Source organism: Molothrus ater, chromosome Z (assembly GCF_012460135.2).
Source record: "Molothrus ater isolate BHLD 08-10-18 breed brown headed cowbird chromosome Z, BPBGC_Mater_1.1, whole genome shotgun sequence".
In the NCBI taxonomy this organism is placed as follows: Eukaryota; Metazoa; Chordata; class Aves; order Passeriformes; family Icteridae; genus Molothrus; species Molothrus ater.
This window is the reverse complement of record NC_050511.2, coordinates 44910588-44924018: the sequence shown is the minus strand read 5'-3', so window position 1 is coordinate 44924018 and position 13431 is coordinate 44910588. Positions and strand designations below refer to the sequence as shown.

Sequence of the window (13431 nt, the reverse complement as noted above, 5' to 3'; positions counted from 1 at the left end):
AGTAACAATTTCACTTCCTGCTATAAGTACATGGCAAATTCTACACTAGCTACAAAAGTTATTTGCACACCCTGTATTACTGCAATTTTTGAAGAACTGAACTTTCTGTGTGATTCATGATACCAGATTCATGACAAACCATGAACCCAGATCTGCAGAATGTCAGTCCTCCTAGGCAGTGTATGAAGAAAAACAATCTGTACAGCAATCTTTTGTGACCCAGAAATCTCAGGCAGTTAAATATGTTACAGAAAAGGATACCATAAAACAAACTTCCTGAATGATGGCTTTGTTCTTCTCCTCTTCATTAGACAACAATCGCTGTTAAAAAAACCAAAATAATTGAGAAGATATAGTTACTGAAACTTACAGAATAACAATGCATAAATTTTTTTTTCACAGAATATGAAGGATAAACTATAGTCAAAAACCTAAAGAACTGTAATGGGGCAGTAAACAAAACTGGCTTATTGTACGTTTTGACATTCTGTCATAAATAATACCCAGTTTTCCAGTTACCTGGACTATTCAGGTTTAGTGATAATTAAGCAGCTGTAACTTTTGACACACTTTAAAGTAACTGTTCTGATAGTTCTGATACATAAAGCACTAAAGTCTCCTGGCTGCAGCATTGTGGCCTAACAAGGAAAGATTCACCTTCTGTCTGAAATATTCAGCAACAACCTTCAACTCATTCTAGACTAACTCCTCCAGGCTTACATAGCCAGGCTTTTTCAATGGTATTTGTATTATCAGTAGCAAAATTAAGCATTAGTGTTTCCCGTATTACCTGGATTTGCAGTCAACATTTGACTACAAGCAGCCTGAGCCTTCTCTACAAAAGTACCAGTTTTACAGAACAGAGGAAGTATAGTAATGGTTCACCTTTCACCTGTTATTTTTTAATGGGGCTACTTCTAGAGGACCTTTTGAACACATATAGTATACGGCTTTGGTCATATATTTTCTTACTGTAGGATGTGGAATGAAATGGAAAAAGACAAAGTTATTACTGGTGGTATAATGCCAACTTACCTCTCCCACCCCTCCTACAAATACCCTGTTTACAGCTGATTACTAGAAGCCTCTAGAAACTGAGAATGCAGAGAAGTGTGCCTAGGCCACATGTTTAAACAATGAGTCAAAGTGCAGAGCATTATTTTTAATACTAAGGAAATTTACTCTTAAAGTAAGAAGATAGGCTAAATCTGCTTCTGATGAGTGAAAAAGATTCCTGTACTCCACTTCAGGTAACTATGAAATATTCTTTTTACCCATGCATCAAAATGTTTTGGACTGCATTATGACTTTCTACACCAAATAAAAAAATAAAGACCAGCAGCACCTAAAAGACCAATTCCCCTGTTTGTCACCTAAGTACGAAGTGTAGGGTTCTAACTGGAATAACCATTCTATATAGTGGGCTACAAACACCACTAATAGACTGCATTTTTCCAAGTTACTTGCTCAGTGGCACACATCAAGGACTAACTGTCATGCTAAAATATCAAGCTGAAAGACAGACCTTACAAACCTATAGTGAAGTAAATTAATATTACCTTCAAAGCATAATCTTTGCCACTTCCAAGATCTTGAGCTTCATAGACAAAAGCAAAACCCCCTACAAGAAGAAGGCGCAACACATCAGTTTTAATTTCAATATTCAGGTACACCATTCTTGTTAGTATAAGATAATCAATACATGAATTTAGATACCTTTCTAAATGTACCAAGCACACATTTTTCAGCATCTGGTCAATACAGCTGATATTCAGCAAGAGTTCAGATATTCTATTCCTTTCTTGTACATAAGCAAAGAGCACACTGACTTTGTTACTTTCCTGTATTTTGTTAAGTCTGCCTAAGCAGATTTCTTATTAAGCCATTTTTTTTAAAGGTTCTCATAAAACCAAAGTGCAGTACAGCAAATATTACCTGATAAATTCAATAAAATGTTTTGGTATTACACTGCTAACACTTTGTGTAAAAAACAATAACTAAGGAAGATAACTGCTAAACACACACCTCCTGTTTTTAAGATAACTGTCATGTCAGAAAGCATTTTCAAGCACTGAAGCACACATAACAATAATGGTAATATTGTTACTAAATTGTAACGTGTTATTTCATAAAATATTTCCCTTCCAACTCCTTTTGTCAAGCTATTTTATCAAACACTTCCCTTTGCTCAAGAGCACTGTGCAAACCTCACTGAGATAGCAGAAGTTTGAGAGTAAATAACTAGCTTAAAATACGCATTTCTGCTTCAGTGATTGCACCTTATTATCAAGTACTGAAATGCTAAACAGAATGGAGTTCATTAAACTTTCCAGATCTTCAGAGAAAAACCAATGGTATCATGCCTGGTTAATTCCTACTCCATTGCACCTGCCTCATAGAGAATCCAACTGCTGGGGCCTACAAGCTCACCTTTTACAACTATGTCCCTCTCAAAACATCAGCTTCAAGTAAGTTTCCCATTCTGTCATTTTCACTCTTTCACCTGAACACATTTCAGCTCCATACAACTCAGATCATTACATGTAGTGTTTGGTTTACTACTACTGCAGCACTATAGCAGAAATCATGTTTAATTCCATGGATTTTCTGGGATACCAAAGGAGTTAGAGCATGTTGTAAAGGTACTTGTAACTTTTTTTTTAAGCCATCTGCTGTTATTGAAAACAATTCTTAAACAAAAAGTAAAACTAGTCCTACTGTGTCATTCTTAAAAGCAGTTTCATTTACAGTTTGATGCTGCTCCCTTGAAAAAGTTTTATTAAAAGTATTAAAGCAGTTTTAATATTTGCTTTATTTATTAGCAAGCACTCTAAACTTATCCTTTAATATACCCTCAGTAGGGACAAGTTTACTGGCAAAACTTCTTCTCTGCCATAACAGTTTACTCCAAGCCCCCCAAACAATATATTCTGCAAACATTCAGAAAAAATAATTTAAAAAGCACTTTCAACAAACTCCCATACAGCAGATTTAACTGAGGCAAATGGTAAAATGGAAGTTAAGCGAAGAACAACTTCTAGGGGTGTCTAAAGAATCTATTGGGGTGTTTTCACTCATTTTTTTAAGCTCATGTAAATGCTTGTACGTGTTTTTAAGACAGTTTTCTGAGGATTTCTGTATGAGAAAATCATCTTAGTATTCCCCCATACTGATCACTAGTGTAGAGATATGTACACACCCATCCCAGTTATTGCCCAGTGAGACAGGTTTTGCATTGCAGAGGCATTCCAGAGCCCCACTCTCAGAAGACAGCCCAAGCCCTCCAAGGATGTCTCAGGTAGTATTTTCAAGTTCAGAAATTACAGCAGAAGAAAACTGGGTTTATTTTTTTTCCATAGACACAAGCTCTCACACATCAAGGCTCACTACAGAGCACCACACCATCTCATGAAAATCAGGAACTAACTCCACCTCATTTGCTTTATTTATTAGCAAGCACTCTAAACTTATCCTTGCACCACCACAGGCCTCAGGCAGTGCTCCTGTCAGTACTTCATCACTCTCTTACAGAGATTTGAAGACACTTGCTTTTCCAACCAAGAGATTTGGATTCTCCCTCGAGTCAAACCTAGGGATCACATAATACTGAATAACTTCACTGTATTTACACAGCAAGTTGGATTTTAAACTGCTCTTTTTTATCATATCCCTGTTTTACACATCTTCACAAATTATTTTTTCAGCTAAGCAGCTTCAGTAAAATGACAGCTAGAGAAGCATCAAAATAGAGACATCAAGCACATCATAACAGTGCTTGCTACTGTAATTCACTCACTGTTAACTAGTCATGAGAAAGTGAGGGTGTAGCTTCCTGCTTGTAACTATTTGATATGACTTGCCTACTCCCCTCCCAAATACTGACCAAATTTGTTTCGATATCAACTTTCAGTGGTTTATGTTTCAACCATAGCTTGGTTGAAACAGTATAATTCTAGCCTGGAATGTAAGTTACAATGCATTTTAACTGAAAGCTTTTCTATCAGAGTATCAAAACAGAAAAGATGCTCTGTTAATTGTTGCCAAGCATTGATTCACAAGGTTTTGTCTTTGAAGTCCAGTCATGTATTTCTGTCCACTGCCAAGTCCTAGTAACATGCTGAAATTGCCTCAAGAATGAAGGATGGCCCAAACTTAAAGATCTATACATTTTCCCACACCCTTGAGAAGCAGAGGTAGAATGTCTTCAAACTTTGAGCTCCCCTGCAAGCAGGAATTGCTACAGCCAAGAAACAACAGCTTTACAAAACAGAACTGTTCTGCACCATGTTGAAAACATTGTCTATGTTTACAGTAAAGAGAATGGAAGCTGGACAGCTGCTAGGTCAGGTGGTTTAGTTGTTCTTTAGGAATCATCTTTTTTTCCCCTATCTGTCAGCAAATAAAACTAACAATGTTCATAGAAACTTGGCATTAAGCATTCAGTAGGCCTCTGCTCCTAGAGGTTTACAAAATAAATCCACCCAAAAACCTGGACTTAATTAGGTTATCATTATCCTATGAATTCTGTAGCTGCAGAAACCATAGAATTGTTCCTATAAGTTTGGCAAACTGTAATACTGTTTGTTCACACTCAAAATACTGAAGAAGCCCTGAAGTAAAGAAAAAAAAAAAGTTGCTTTAATTGCAGAAGTTTCACCTTGACAGAAAACAGCTTGTAACAAGTCACTGACCTATGTGGATTCAAGTTATGACATCTATTTTTAAACTCAAAAAAAATATTAATGTCTGCACCCATTTAAATCTGTAGCCTATTGCTATCTTTCTGACTAAGGAATTATTTTTTCATTATTTTAAAAGCTTTAGATTTAGATCAAACATTGAATAATGCATTCTTTTTGTCATCATGTTCCTCTTCTCGTGTGCTTTTTTGTCAATTTTTGTTACTCAAAGGAAGCATAAGATTTCAGTACATGTGAAGAATGGTTGTTAAATGTGTGCTACAGAACTTGCTTGTTCCCCGTTTTTCACACAGTCTGGTTTATTCTAAATTGTTCGGTCTCATATAAAAAAGAAGCAGCAGTATTAGGCAGGAAATCTGTGACTATTTTATTGAAGTAAAATTGTGTGGTGGTCTGTGCACTTAAGAGGAGGATCCAAGAGAGCCATGACACCTGAAGCCACCATCATAACAAGAGCAAGTAGGGATTGTATGCAAAGGCCCCCACCAAAGTCCTCTAAAATCTTATCTATAGTGAGCTACTGAAATGTCCAGGCAGGGAAAAAAAACAGGATACCATATTCTAGAAGTGCTTAGTCCAGTCTGTGACACACTTGGTCTGTTTTTGCATTTAGAGGTAGTATCAGCCAAAGAGATCATCACCAGCTCATCCCCCACTGGTTGCTGTCAGCCTCCTGCAGCAGCACACTATATTATCAATCAGCCCAGTCCTACCCCAGCACAACACCTCTGTGAAACAACGAGGAAATTGCATCCAAGCAACCTGTGCAACAAGTCTCAGCCTAGAGCACAGCCAAACATGGATTTGCACCAGCACTGGTGCACACTATAGAGCTGGAAGGAGTTGTGGGCTAGGGGAACAACTGAACCCGTGGTACTACATGATAGTGTGCAATGTTAAACCACAGGCACTGTTCACACCAGCTACAAAGCTGAGTGCAGGAGCCCACAGAAGAGTCTGCATTGGCTGATGACACACAGCTCACTATGGATTTGAAATCCAGATTCAGAAAGTAGCACTTGACTTTCCAGAAGGGAGTCTGGCATGAAAGAACTGATCTAGAAGAAAAACAGATCCCATATTTGTAACCATGGAAGGGAATACATGTAAGCCACAGTTGTGGATCCATGTATCAGAAGATATCACAACATGTCCAGAGTTGAAAGATAAATGCAATTTGAGCAGCAAGATAAACAATACACTACAGACAAATTCAAGTCTGAAGATTGCAGGAGAGGCTGGGATTTCTATATTTCACATCTGTTTTACCTTTATACTCAATATACTGCAAGGGCTCTTTTAGATGACCTACACTGGCTAGAAAATTATATTTTCCAGAAAAAGTAAGCAGCTAGCCCAACTTCAGTTAGCAAAATAAGGAAAGAAAACAACATAAAATAAAACCATAACACTGAGACAAACATGGAACACAAAGCAACAGTTACAGAGAAATTGTAAAGAACTGTAGAGTTAAAGCATGTCTCCATTTGCTTTAAGTCATCTAACTTGGCATCTTTCCCCTGACATTTTACAATGCCTGTGTCATATTCTGGAAAACAGTAGGCTGCTGTCAAAGTAAAGTATTAAAATACCTGCTCCAGAACCAAGAACCAAATAGTATATATGCCTCAAAAATAGCTTCCTGCCCTAACTTTCCTTTGTCCTTCAGTAACTGCTGTGGTCACTGCTGGCAAGAATTTTACAGTATCAGCAGCACAGACAGTTCTTTTAGCATTGACATCCTACTCAGTGCTTACATTTCAGTCGCAACTCTGACCATAAAGAAGCTGTAAGTCAAGGCTGAAAGCAGAACAGGAGGACATGACATCTAGTACTGTTTAAAATGTAACTTACTACATAAGAAACTGCCAGGCTTTCTCTAAGATCATATGCTGAAAGTGCTTGAGCTTTCAAGTGACAAATTACCCTTAAGAAGATAAAGCAGTGAAGACCTAGTTGTTGTTTTACAGCTCAAAATTTTATAAGTAGATTGCAACTGTTTTGAAGTAGCTAATTCTAACCAAATTTTTCTTCTATGCTGATCAGCAAGATCTTAACAGAAAACTACTTAGTATCAGATAATTACGAGAAGAAACTACAGAAAGAAACTCCAACAACCAAAAGGAGCTCTAAATAGAGTTTTGAAGTATTCAACATAAATAACATCAACCATCTCTACAAAGTTAACGGAATATTTAACTGCAATAGTATAGAAATGTCCACATTTTAGTCTTCTGAGAGTAGCCTTCAATGGTTCTTCTGCTGGAGGAATAAAGTATTTTCGCTGATCACAAGCATTAAGACAATCCAAATTTCTTCTAAGTAATTTGCATCTATCAAACATATGTTTTCTAAAACAGATTAACAAGCCATGTGCCAGGTAACCTACCCAAAACTTCACTGAAACTAGAAACTGCCCAGATATTTAATTTCCTGTACTCTACCAAAGTCTATGTGCACATCAAGACCAGCCTTCTGACACACGTGTTTAAAGCAAACACATTTCCTGCATTCCGTAGTCTTCCAATCAACCCCAAACAACAGAGGCAACCTTGCATGTTTGGCATATTATATATTGTCATTCAAAGGAAGAAAAAAAAACCCCAACAAACAAAAAGCCCTACGCAAACCAGAATTTTCATGAGGTCCTTGGTAGGTTATAAAGACCGTGACAGACTACAAACTCCTCTGAGTTCTGTTATGTGGTGAAGGCATTTTAAACCACGAAGCAAGCGAAGAAACGGCGACACAGCACAGCGGCTCTCGGTGGCTATTCCTGAGGCGGGACAGTAACACCAAACACTGCTGCGACCCCCGGGCCTAGGGACACCGGCTCGGCTCGGAGCGGGCGGCACGGACACCGCCAGCCCTTCCCCAGAGGCCGGAACCGCCGCCCGCCCGCCACCACCCGGGCGCGGCCTGCCAAGGAGGAAACCCTCCCGGTCTAGGAAGGAGACGGGGAAAACGGGAGCGAGAGGCCCGCGGTGAAGCCCATCCCAGTCCCGCAGCGCCGGGGTCCGCCCCGCACGGCCCGGCCCTGCCGCCCGCTCTTACCCTCGGCGATGACCCGCTTGATGCGCAGCTTCATGTCGCCCATCTCCACCGTCTGCCCCACGAAATCGTTCTGGTCACGGCTGGCGGCTCCCAGGGAGCCGGGGCCCGCCAGGAAGTCCAGGGCGGACTGGAAGAGCGACATGGCTCCCAACAAGCAATGCAATTGATTGGGACGGGAAGGGATGGAAGCAGAGTGGGATGAAGCTGGTGGGCTCCGCCGAGCCTCCGACAGCCGCGGCGAGAGCCCGCCTGCCTCCCCTACCGTCTGCTCAGCCGCTCTTCCCTCAGCTCCGGGCAGCTTCCGGGAACGCTGCGTCACTTACGCGCTCCCGGCGCGGCCCGCCCGCCGCAGCCCGGCCGGCCGCAGCCCCGCCCCGCGGGAGGAGCTCCGGCTCCCGCCCGGCTCCGCTCCTGAAACGTCCCCTCACCGACTCTTGCTCTCGCCCGGGCTCCCGCTCCTGCCGACCGCGGGGGACGCGCGGCGCTTTCCCTCTCGGAAGGGTCGCCATTCCCCAAGCAGCGGTGTGTTTCCACAGTTTAACACTTTGGTTGGCAGCCGGCGAGAGATAAATGTTCTCCTGTCCGCCGGCGCCGCTGGCACTTGGGCAGCACCTGCGCTTTTCCCGCAGAGCATTGCTGCCATCCTTTCCCTGTTCGTCTGCCCTCGGGATCTTCCCACGCCTGTCGCTTTTCCCCGCAACCGTGACGAAGCTGCCCTCCCTGCACCCCCACTGCCAGCACCGGGAGGCACGGGCGGGCGTGGTGGGGAGCGCTCTCCGTGTGTCACACTGTCGTGGTTTGACACTGTGGGTGCCAAATGCCAGGCACTCACCAGAGCCGCTCACTCACCCTCCTCTGCTACGGCTGCGCAGAGGAGAGAAAAATTTAACGTAGGGTTCGTGAGTTGAGATAAGGACCAGGAGAAAATACTCCAAGGGCAAAACAGGCTCAACTTAGAGATACAAAGTGAGTTTATTACTAACAAAATCAGAGGAGGATAACGAGAAGTAAAATAAGCCCTTAAAAATAAGCCCCTTTCTTCCCCCAACCCCTCCCTCCTCTCCACCGACAGCAGGGAGACAGGGCATGGAGGTTTTGGTCAGTTCATCACCCGAGGTTTTCTTCTGCTGACCCCCTGTCAGACCATGGGGTCCCTTCCCACAGGAGACAGTTCTCCGTGAACTTCTCCAGCATGGCTCCAAATCTCTGAGCAGCAGTCCTCCAAAACTGCTGCAACCTGAGTCCCTCCCAGAACTGCTGTGGCGTGGGTCACCCTTCCACGGAGTGCAGTTCTCTAAGGACAGGCTGCTCCAGCCTGGGTTCAGGGCCCGATCTCTCCACAGGGTCACAGCCTCCTCCAGGCACCCACCCACTCTAGCACTGGCACCTCCCCCAGGGGCTGTGGGTGGATCTGTGCATCCCCCCTGGATCCTCATGGGCTGCAGGGGCACAGCTGCTTCACTGTGGTCTCCCCACGGCCTGCAGGGGAATCTTGGCTCCAGTGCCTGGAGCAGCTCCTGCCCCTTCTTCTCCACTGACCTTGGTGCCTCACATGTTCTCACCTCATCTTTTTTGCTGGCTAGAATTAAAACTGCGCCCCTACTTTTCTTTTAATGTCTTCTTAAAGATGTTATCACAGAGGCATTACCATCATCTCTAGTTGGCTCAGCCTTGTCCAGCAGCATGTCCATCTTCAGAGCCATCAGGGATTGGCTCTGCCAGATATGGTGGAAGGTTCTAGAAGCTTCTCACAGAAGCCATCTCCGTGCCCCCTGCTGCTACCAAAGACCAGGCCATGCAAAACCAACACACACACGAATGTTGAGAATAGCCATATCCACAGACAGTGTCAGTCTGTGTTTTTACAGGCCAGGGTGACTCCTCTTTGTGTGTTTGGCAGATCCCAAACTAGTCAGTCCATTTCCAGAATACTACCTATGACCTGAGACAGCAGATCACTAGAAAAAAGGCTTGCCTCCAAACCTTATGCTTCAGAAATAACACCAATCGTCAAGATTCTCTTTCAGAAGTTTAGTCCGTACTGTCTCCACCTTGCTAGCAGCCATCCTTTTGAGACAATCCCAGACATCTCCAAATTCTGTAAGATTTCAGGTGGCCATGGCTACTTTCTCCTGCACAGATGACTGGTTCAGTTTTTTGAAGTTATATTTCTCAGTCAGCTTCCATAAACTAAGAACTTGCTCTTCTTCATGTGCTGTGTAAATTACAGAGGCATGGTCTCTTGTGATTCCCACACTGCTCTGTAATGCTTTATCAGTCAAGAAGTGTGGTTTTAAAGGCAAGTAGATTTATATGAAGATGCCACATTTTCATACCTTTAATTAAAAAAAAAAATCAAATATTATAATAGAGAACTTCTATCTGCAGCAGAGGTCAGCTGCTATTTTTCTTTCAATTCTCCCTGTGAGAAAACTTCTTTTGTTACTCAAGTAACTCACACCAGCATAACTTCCTTGCAGAAAATCATCCCTGCAGGAGCATCTTACCTTCAGACCTGCTTTGGTTTTCCTGATTATTTTTTTCAGGCAAATGCTGTAATTATTTTTTTTACAATCAAACACTTCTGGTTAGGCTTGCTACACCATATTGTTCTACTCACTATCCCTTGTATCATTCACCTGCACCTTCCCCTTCAAAGACTCATTAATAAAAGGCCACTGGAAAAGAACAGGAATTTCTGTAAGGAACCACAGAAGCAATCTGTCTGGTTTTGAAGGTCTAGGTTTTATTTTAGTACCTTTCTTGTTCCCAAATGGAAGACTCTATCATAGATGGAATATGAGGCAACTGCTTCATATTTGTTCAGCCTAAATGAAGATTGAGGTTTCTGATGTAACTTCAGTAACGGACTGAGTGACCTGGGCTAAAATAACCTCTTTTGGATGTTCGGGTTTTTGTGGGTTTTTTGCTAACCAGCTTTAATGCCATGATAAAATTTCCTGACTATTCCACTGCTAAGCCTCACATTTATCTCAGCTCAGAAGAGATGTCCCAAAGTCAGAAGAAACAGATAAGGATGACATGGCAGCAGGACTTTGTTTCAGCAGCAGCATGCCTGATTGAAATGCCATAAAATGAGTTGTCTGAGAATCTTGTTTCTCTATCAGTGTGTACCTTTTTAATGTATAAAAATTAGTAAATAAAATTCCATCCATGAAAACTGATTATATTTAAAACTTTATGGTTTTCCTGCTTATGCAAAAGATTAACTGTTGGGAAAGGTTCTTTACACAAATAATCAAAATTCCAGTTCAAAAATTATATGCAGGTAGGCCCTAAGTGTGAGGTTTGATAATAAAAGCTCAACCAATTGTTGCTTGAAACTGCTCAGATAGATCAGTCATAGCTTACAGTGGGAGCTTGTTCTTAGAAAGATTGCATGAGGAGTAACTATGTTAAACATGAAGGAGGTATAAGAAAAAATGTAGGATAGTCAGCACGAATGTTACACTTGAAAAAATCAGGATGAATTTGTCACGCAACTTACTGCAGGTAAGATAGAAAAGCCTTGATATGATTGCAGCTTTTCTGGATTAAAAAAGTTTAAAAGAATACTTGGGTAATATTTTACTGACCTGTGGTTTTAAATATCCAAGATAATACTGGAGAGGTCAAGCAGATCATTCAGTGAGTCCAGAAGACTCTACAGTGGTGGGAACTGACCCCATTTTCATTTATTGCTGAGGCAAAAGTGTGATAAAATGCTAGTTTTTAAGAATACTTGATCAGAAAAAAGTATTCTTTTTATTTATGCAGCTTGAGAGGCCTATGGGATTTTTTTTTAATTGCTAAAGGTGGTAAGGCTTAACCATTTATATGTTGGCACAGTTCCTGTTGAAAAGCAGAGGAAAACAAGGTTGTGCCAACTGTTACTAGTCTGCATCCCAGTTCTGACAACCACACTGTACCTCTAGTGGGATGCTTGAGCTTCTGATTAAAATGCTCTGCTCCAGCCTTCCCCTTACAACTCTTGCATAGTCTTCTTTCTTCTACAGCATCACCCAGAAAGTACCACAGATCATTCTGGCCAAAAACCTTGGGTGGGGAAGGTGGTAAGGAAGACTTTCCTCTTGTGTCATAAGGTCAACGCAGGGCAGAACCATAAATTCAGGAATTATTAAATGAAAAGTTCCTTTTTTCTATTACCATGTAGTAAAGATAGCACTTTAATTTTCGTTCCAGTAATTGCTTTCAGCTTCTAAGGGATTAAATTAATTAAACAGCAATGAATTAGCATTCTACTTTGCATTTATCTATATAACCCTTAATCAAAATATAACGAGAAAATGGCACACATAATAATGTCTCTGTAGATCTAGATAGGGTTCATTAGGTTCAGCACAGCTGAAAATCTATTTTAGAAGAACATCTCAGAAGAAAGATTAAATACTTCTCAATGTTTGTACTTTTTATTGCAATTGCTCTTGTGATGTAGTCCAAAAGAATGAGTCATAAAACTAATCCTCACACAAAGCAAACACAAGAGGCTTGACCATTCTTAATTTAGTATCTTTGATTTGCATGCAGAGACCCTCCATTTCTTCTCAGATCACAAATATACCAAAGGCACACTTAAAGCCAAGCTGGCACTTCTGACCAGTCATTTACTTTCCTAATTGGCTAGCCTAGGTCTGAGTGAAACTGCACCCTTTTGAAAGATTTAGGCTTAGTTCTGCCTCACACAATCCAGCAAAAATCAGCAGATTTGGGAAGTGAACAGCCAGTACTACCTCTGTGTTACACCCAGGTAATTTTGTGCAGCACACATTTTTTGTTCATGTTACTTTTTGTATTTGTTGCAATACAAATGAAGTGTTGTGTTCTTCTGATGTACTTTTTTTTCTTATGCAGATTATCACCTGCTATATGTTGGGAGATTTTTATAATGTGCTCTAGCCACATATTTCAAATAAGACCCTATTCATTTGATATTAAAATAATGAGGTTAATAAAGCAGTATTTGAAACATTTGGAAATAGAGATTTTTCAATTTATCTCTATGTATGAATGCTACATTCTAATTTCACTAAATAACTGCTGTTATTGATTTGGGAACCCTTTCTTTATAGCTGAGTTTCCAGTTTAAGTTATTCTTTTCTGATAACAGGAAAATATGCCAATGGTTCGAAAAAAATTACTTCACTGGTTTTGTGGAGCAATAGTTTTGTCTCTAGCTTTGGAAGAGACAAATTAAGCAGATGTATCTTTTCTCTGTTTGCTGGCTTCAAACAAGGCATCTTCTTTATCTTTTTGCTCTTCTTTAGGAAAATTTTATATAGGGCAAATTAGCTACCCTGTATAAATAAAATTAATTTACTGGTTATTAGAAAACTCACTGAAATTTGTGGATAGGGTCTCTGGAGTTTGAATGTGCACTGTACCTGTTCCAGTCTGTAGTTAGGGATTTCTTGTGCAATTGGTGCTCCTGACTTCCTTAAAACACCAAATAATGACAAGGGAAAGAAAGATTTGGAGTCTATCCAATTCCTTGAAGAAAAGGTCTTTAATTTTGAAGCCAGAAAGGAAAGTGAACGAAGTGTTTCAGGCATGTGTTCTTACTGTCTGAAATACACTGTTGGTTTTTTGGGTGGTATTGCTTTACTTGTTTGTTTGTTTGATGATAAGCCATGTTTAACAGACACCTCAATTGAACAAA

General features: G+C 41.0%; 1 protein-coding gene across 1 annotated transcript in view; it reads right to left on the bottom strand.

Moving 5' to 3' along the window:
• Positions 1-8018, bottom strand: part of GAK (cyclin G associated kinase) — a 68250-nt gene extending 60232 nt beyond the window's left edge. Inside the window, exons 1-3 of the mRNA XM_036402880.1 lie at positions 7755-8018; positions 1560-1621; positions 262-321 (exon numbers count right to left, since the gene is read on the bottom strand). Of these exons, the coding sequence (XP_036258773.1) occupies positions 262-321; positions 1560-1621; positions 7755-7896 (264 nt within the window). The 5' untranslated portion in view covers positions 7897-8018. The remainder of the gene's footprint in view (positions 1-261; positions 322-1559; positions 1622-7754) is intronic.
• Between the last annotated feature and the right edge of the window lie 5413 nt (positions 8019-13431).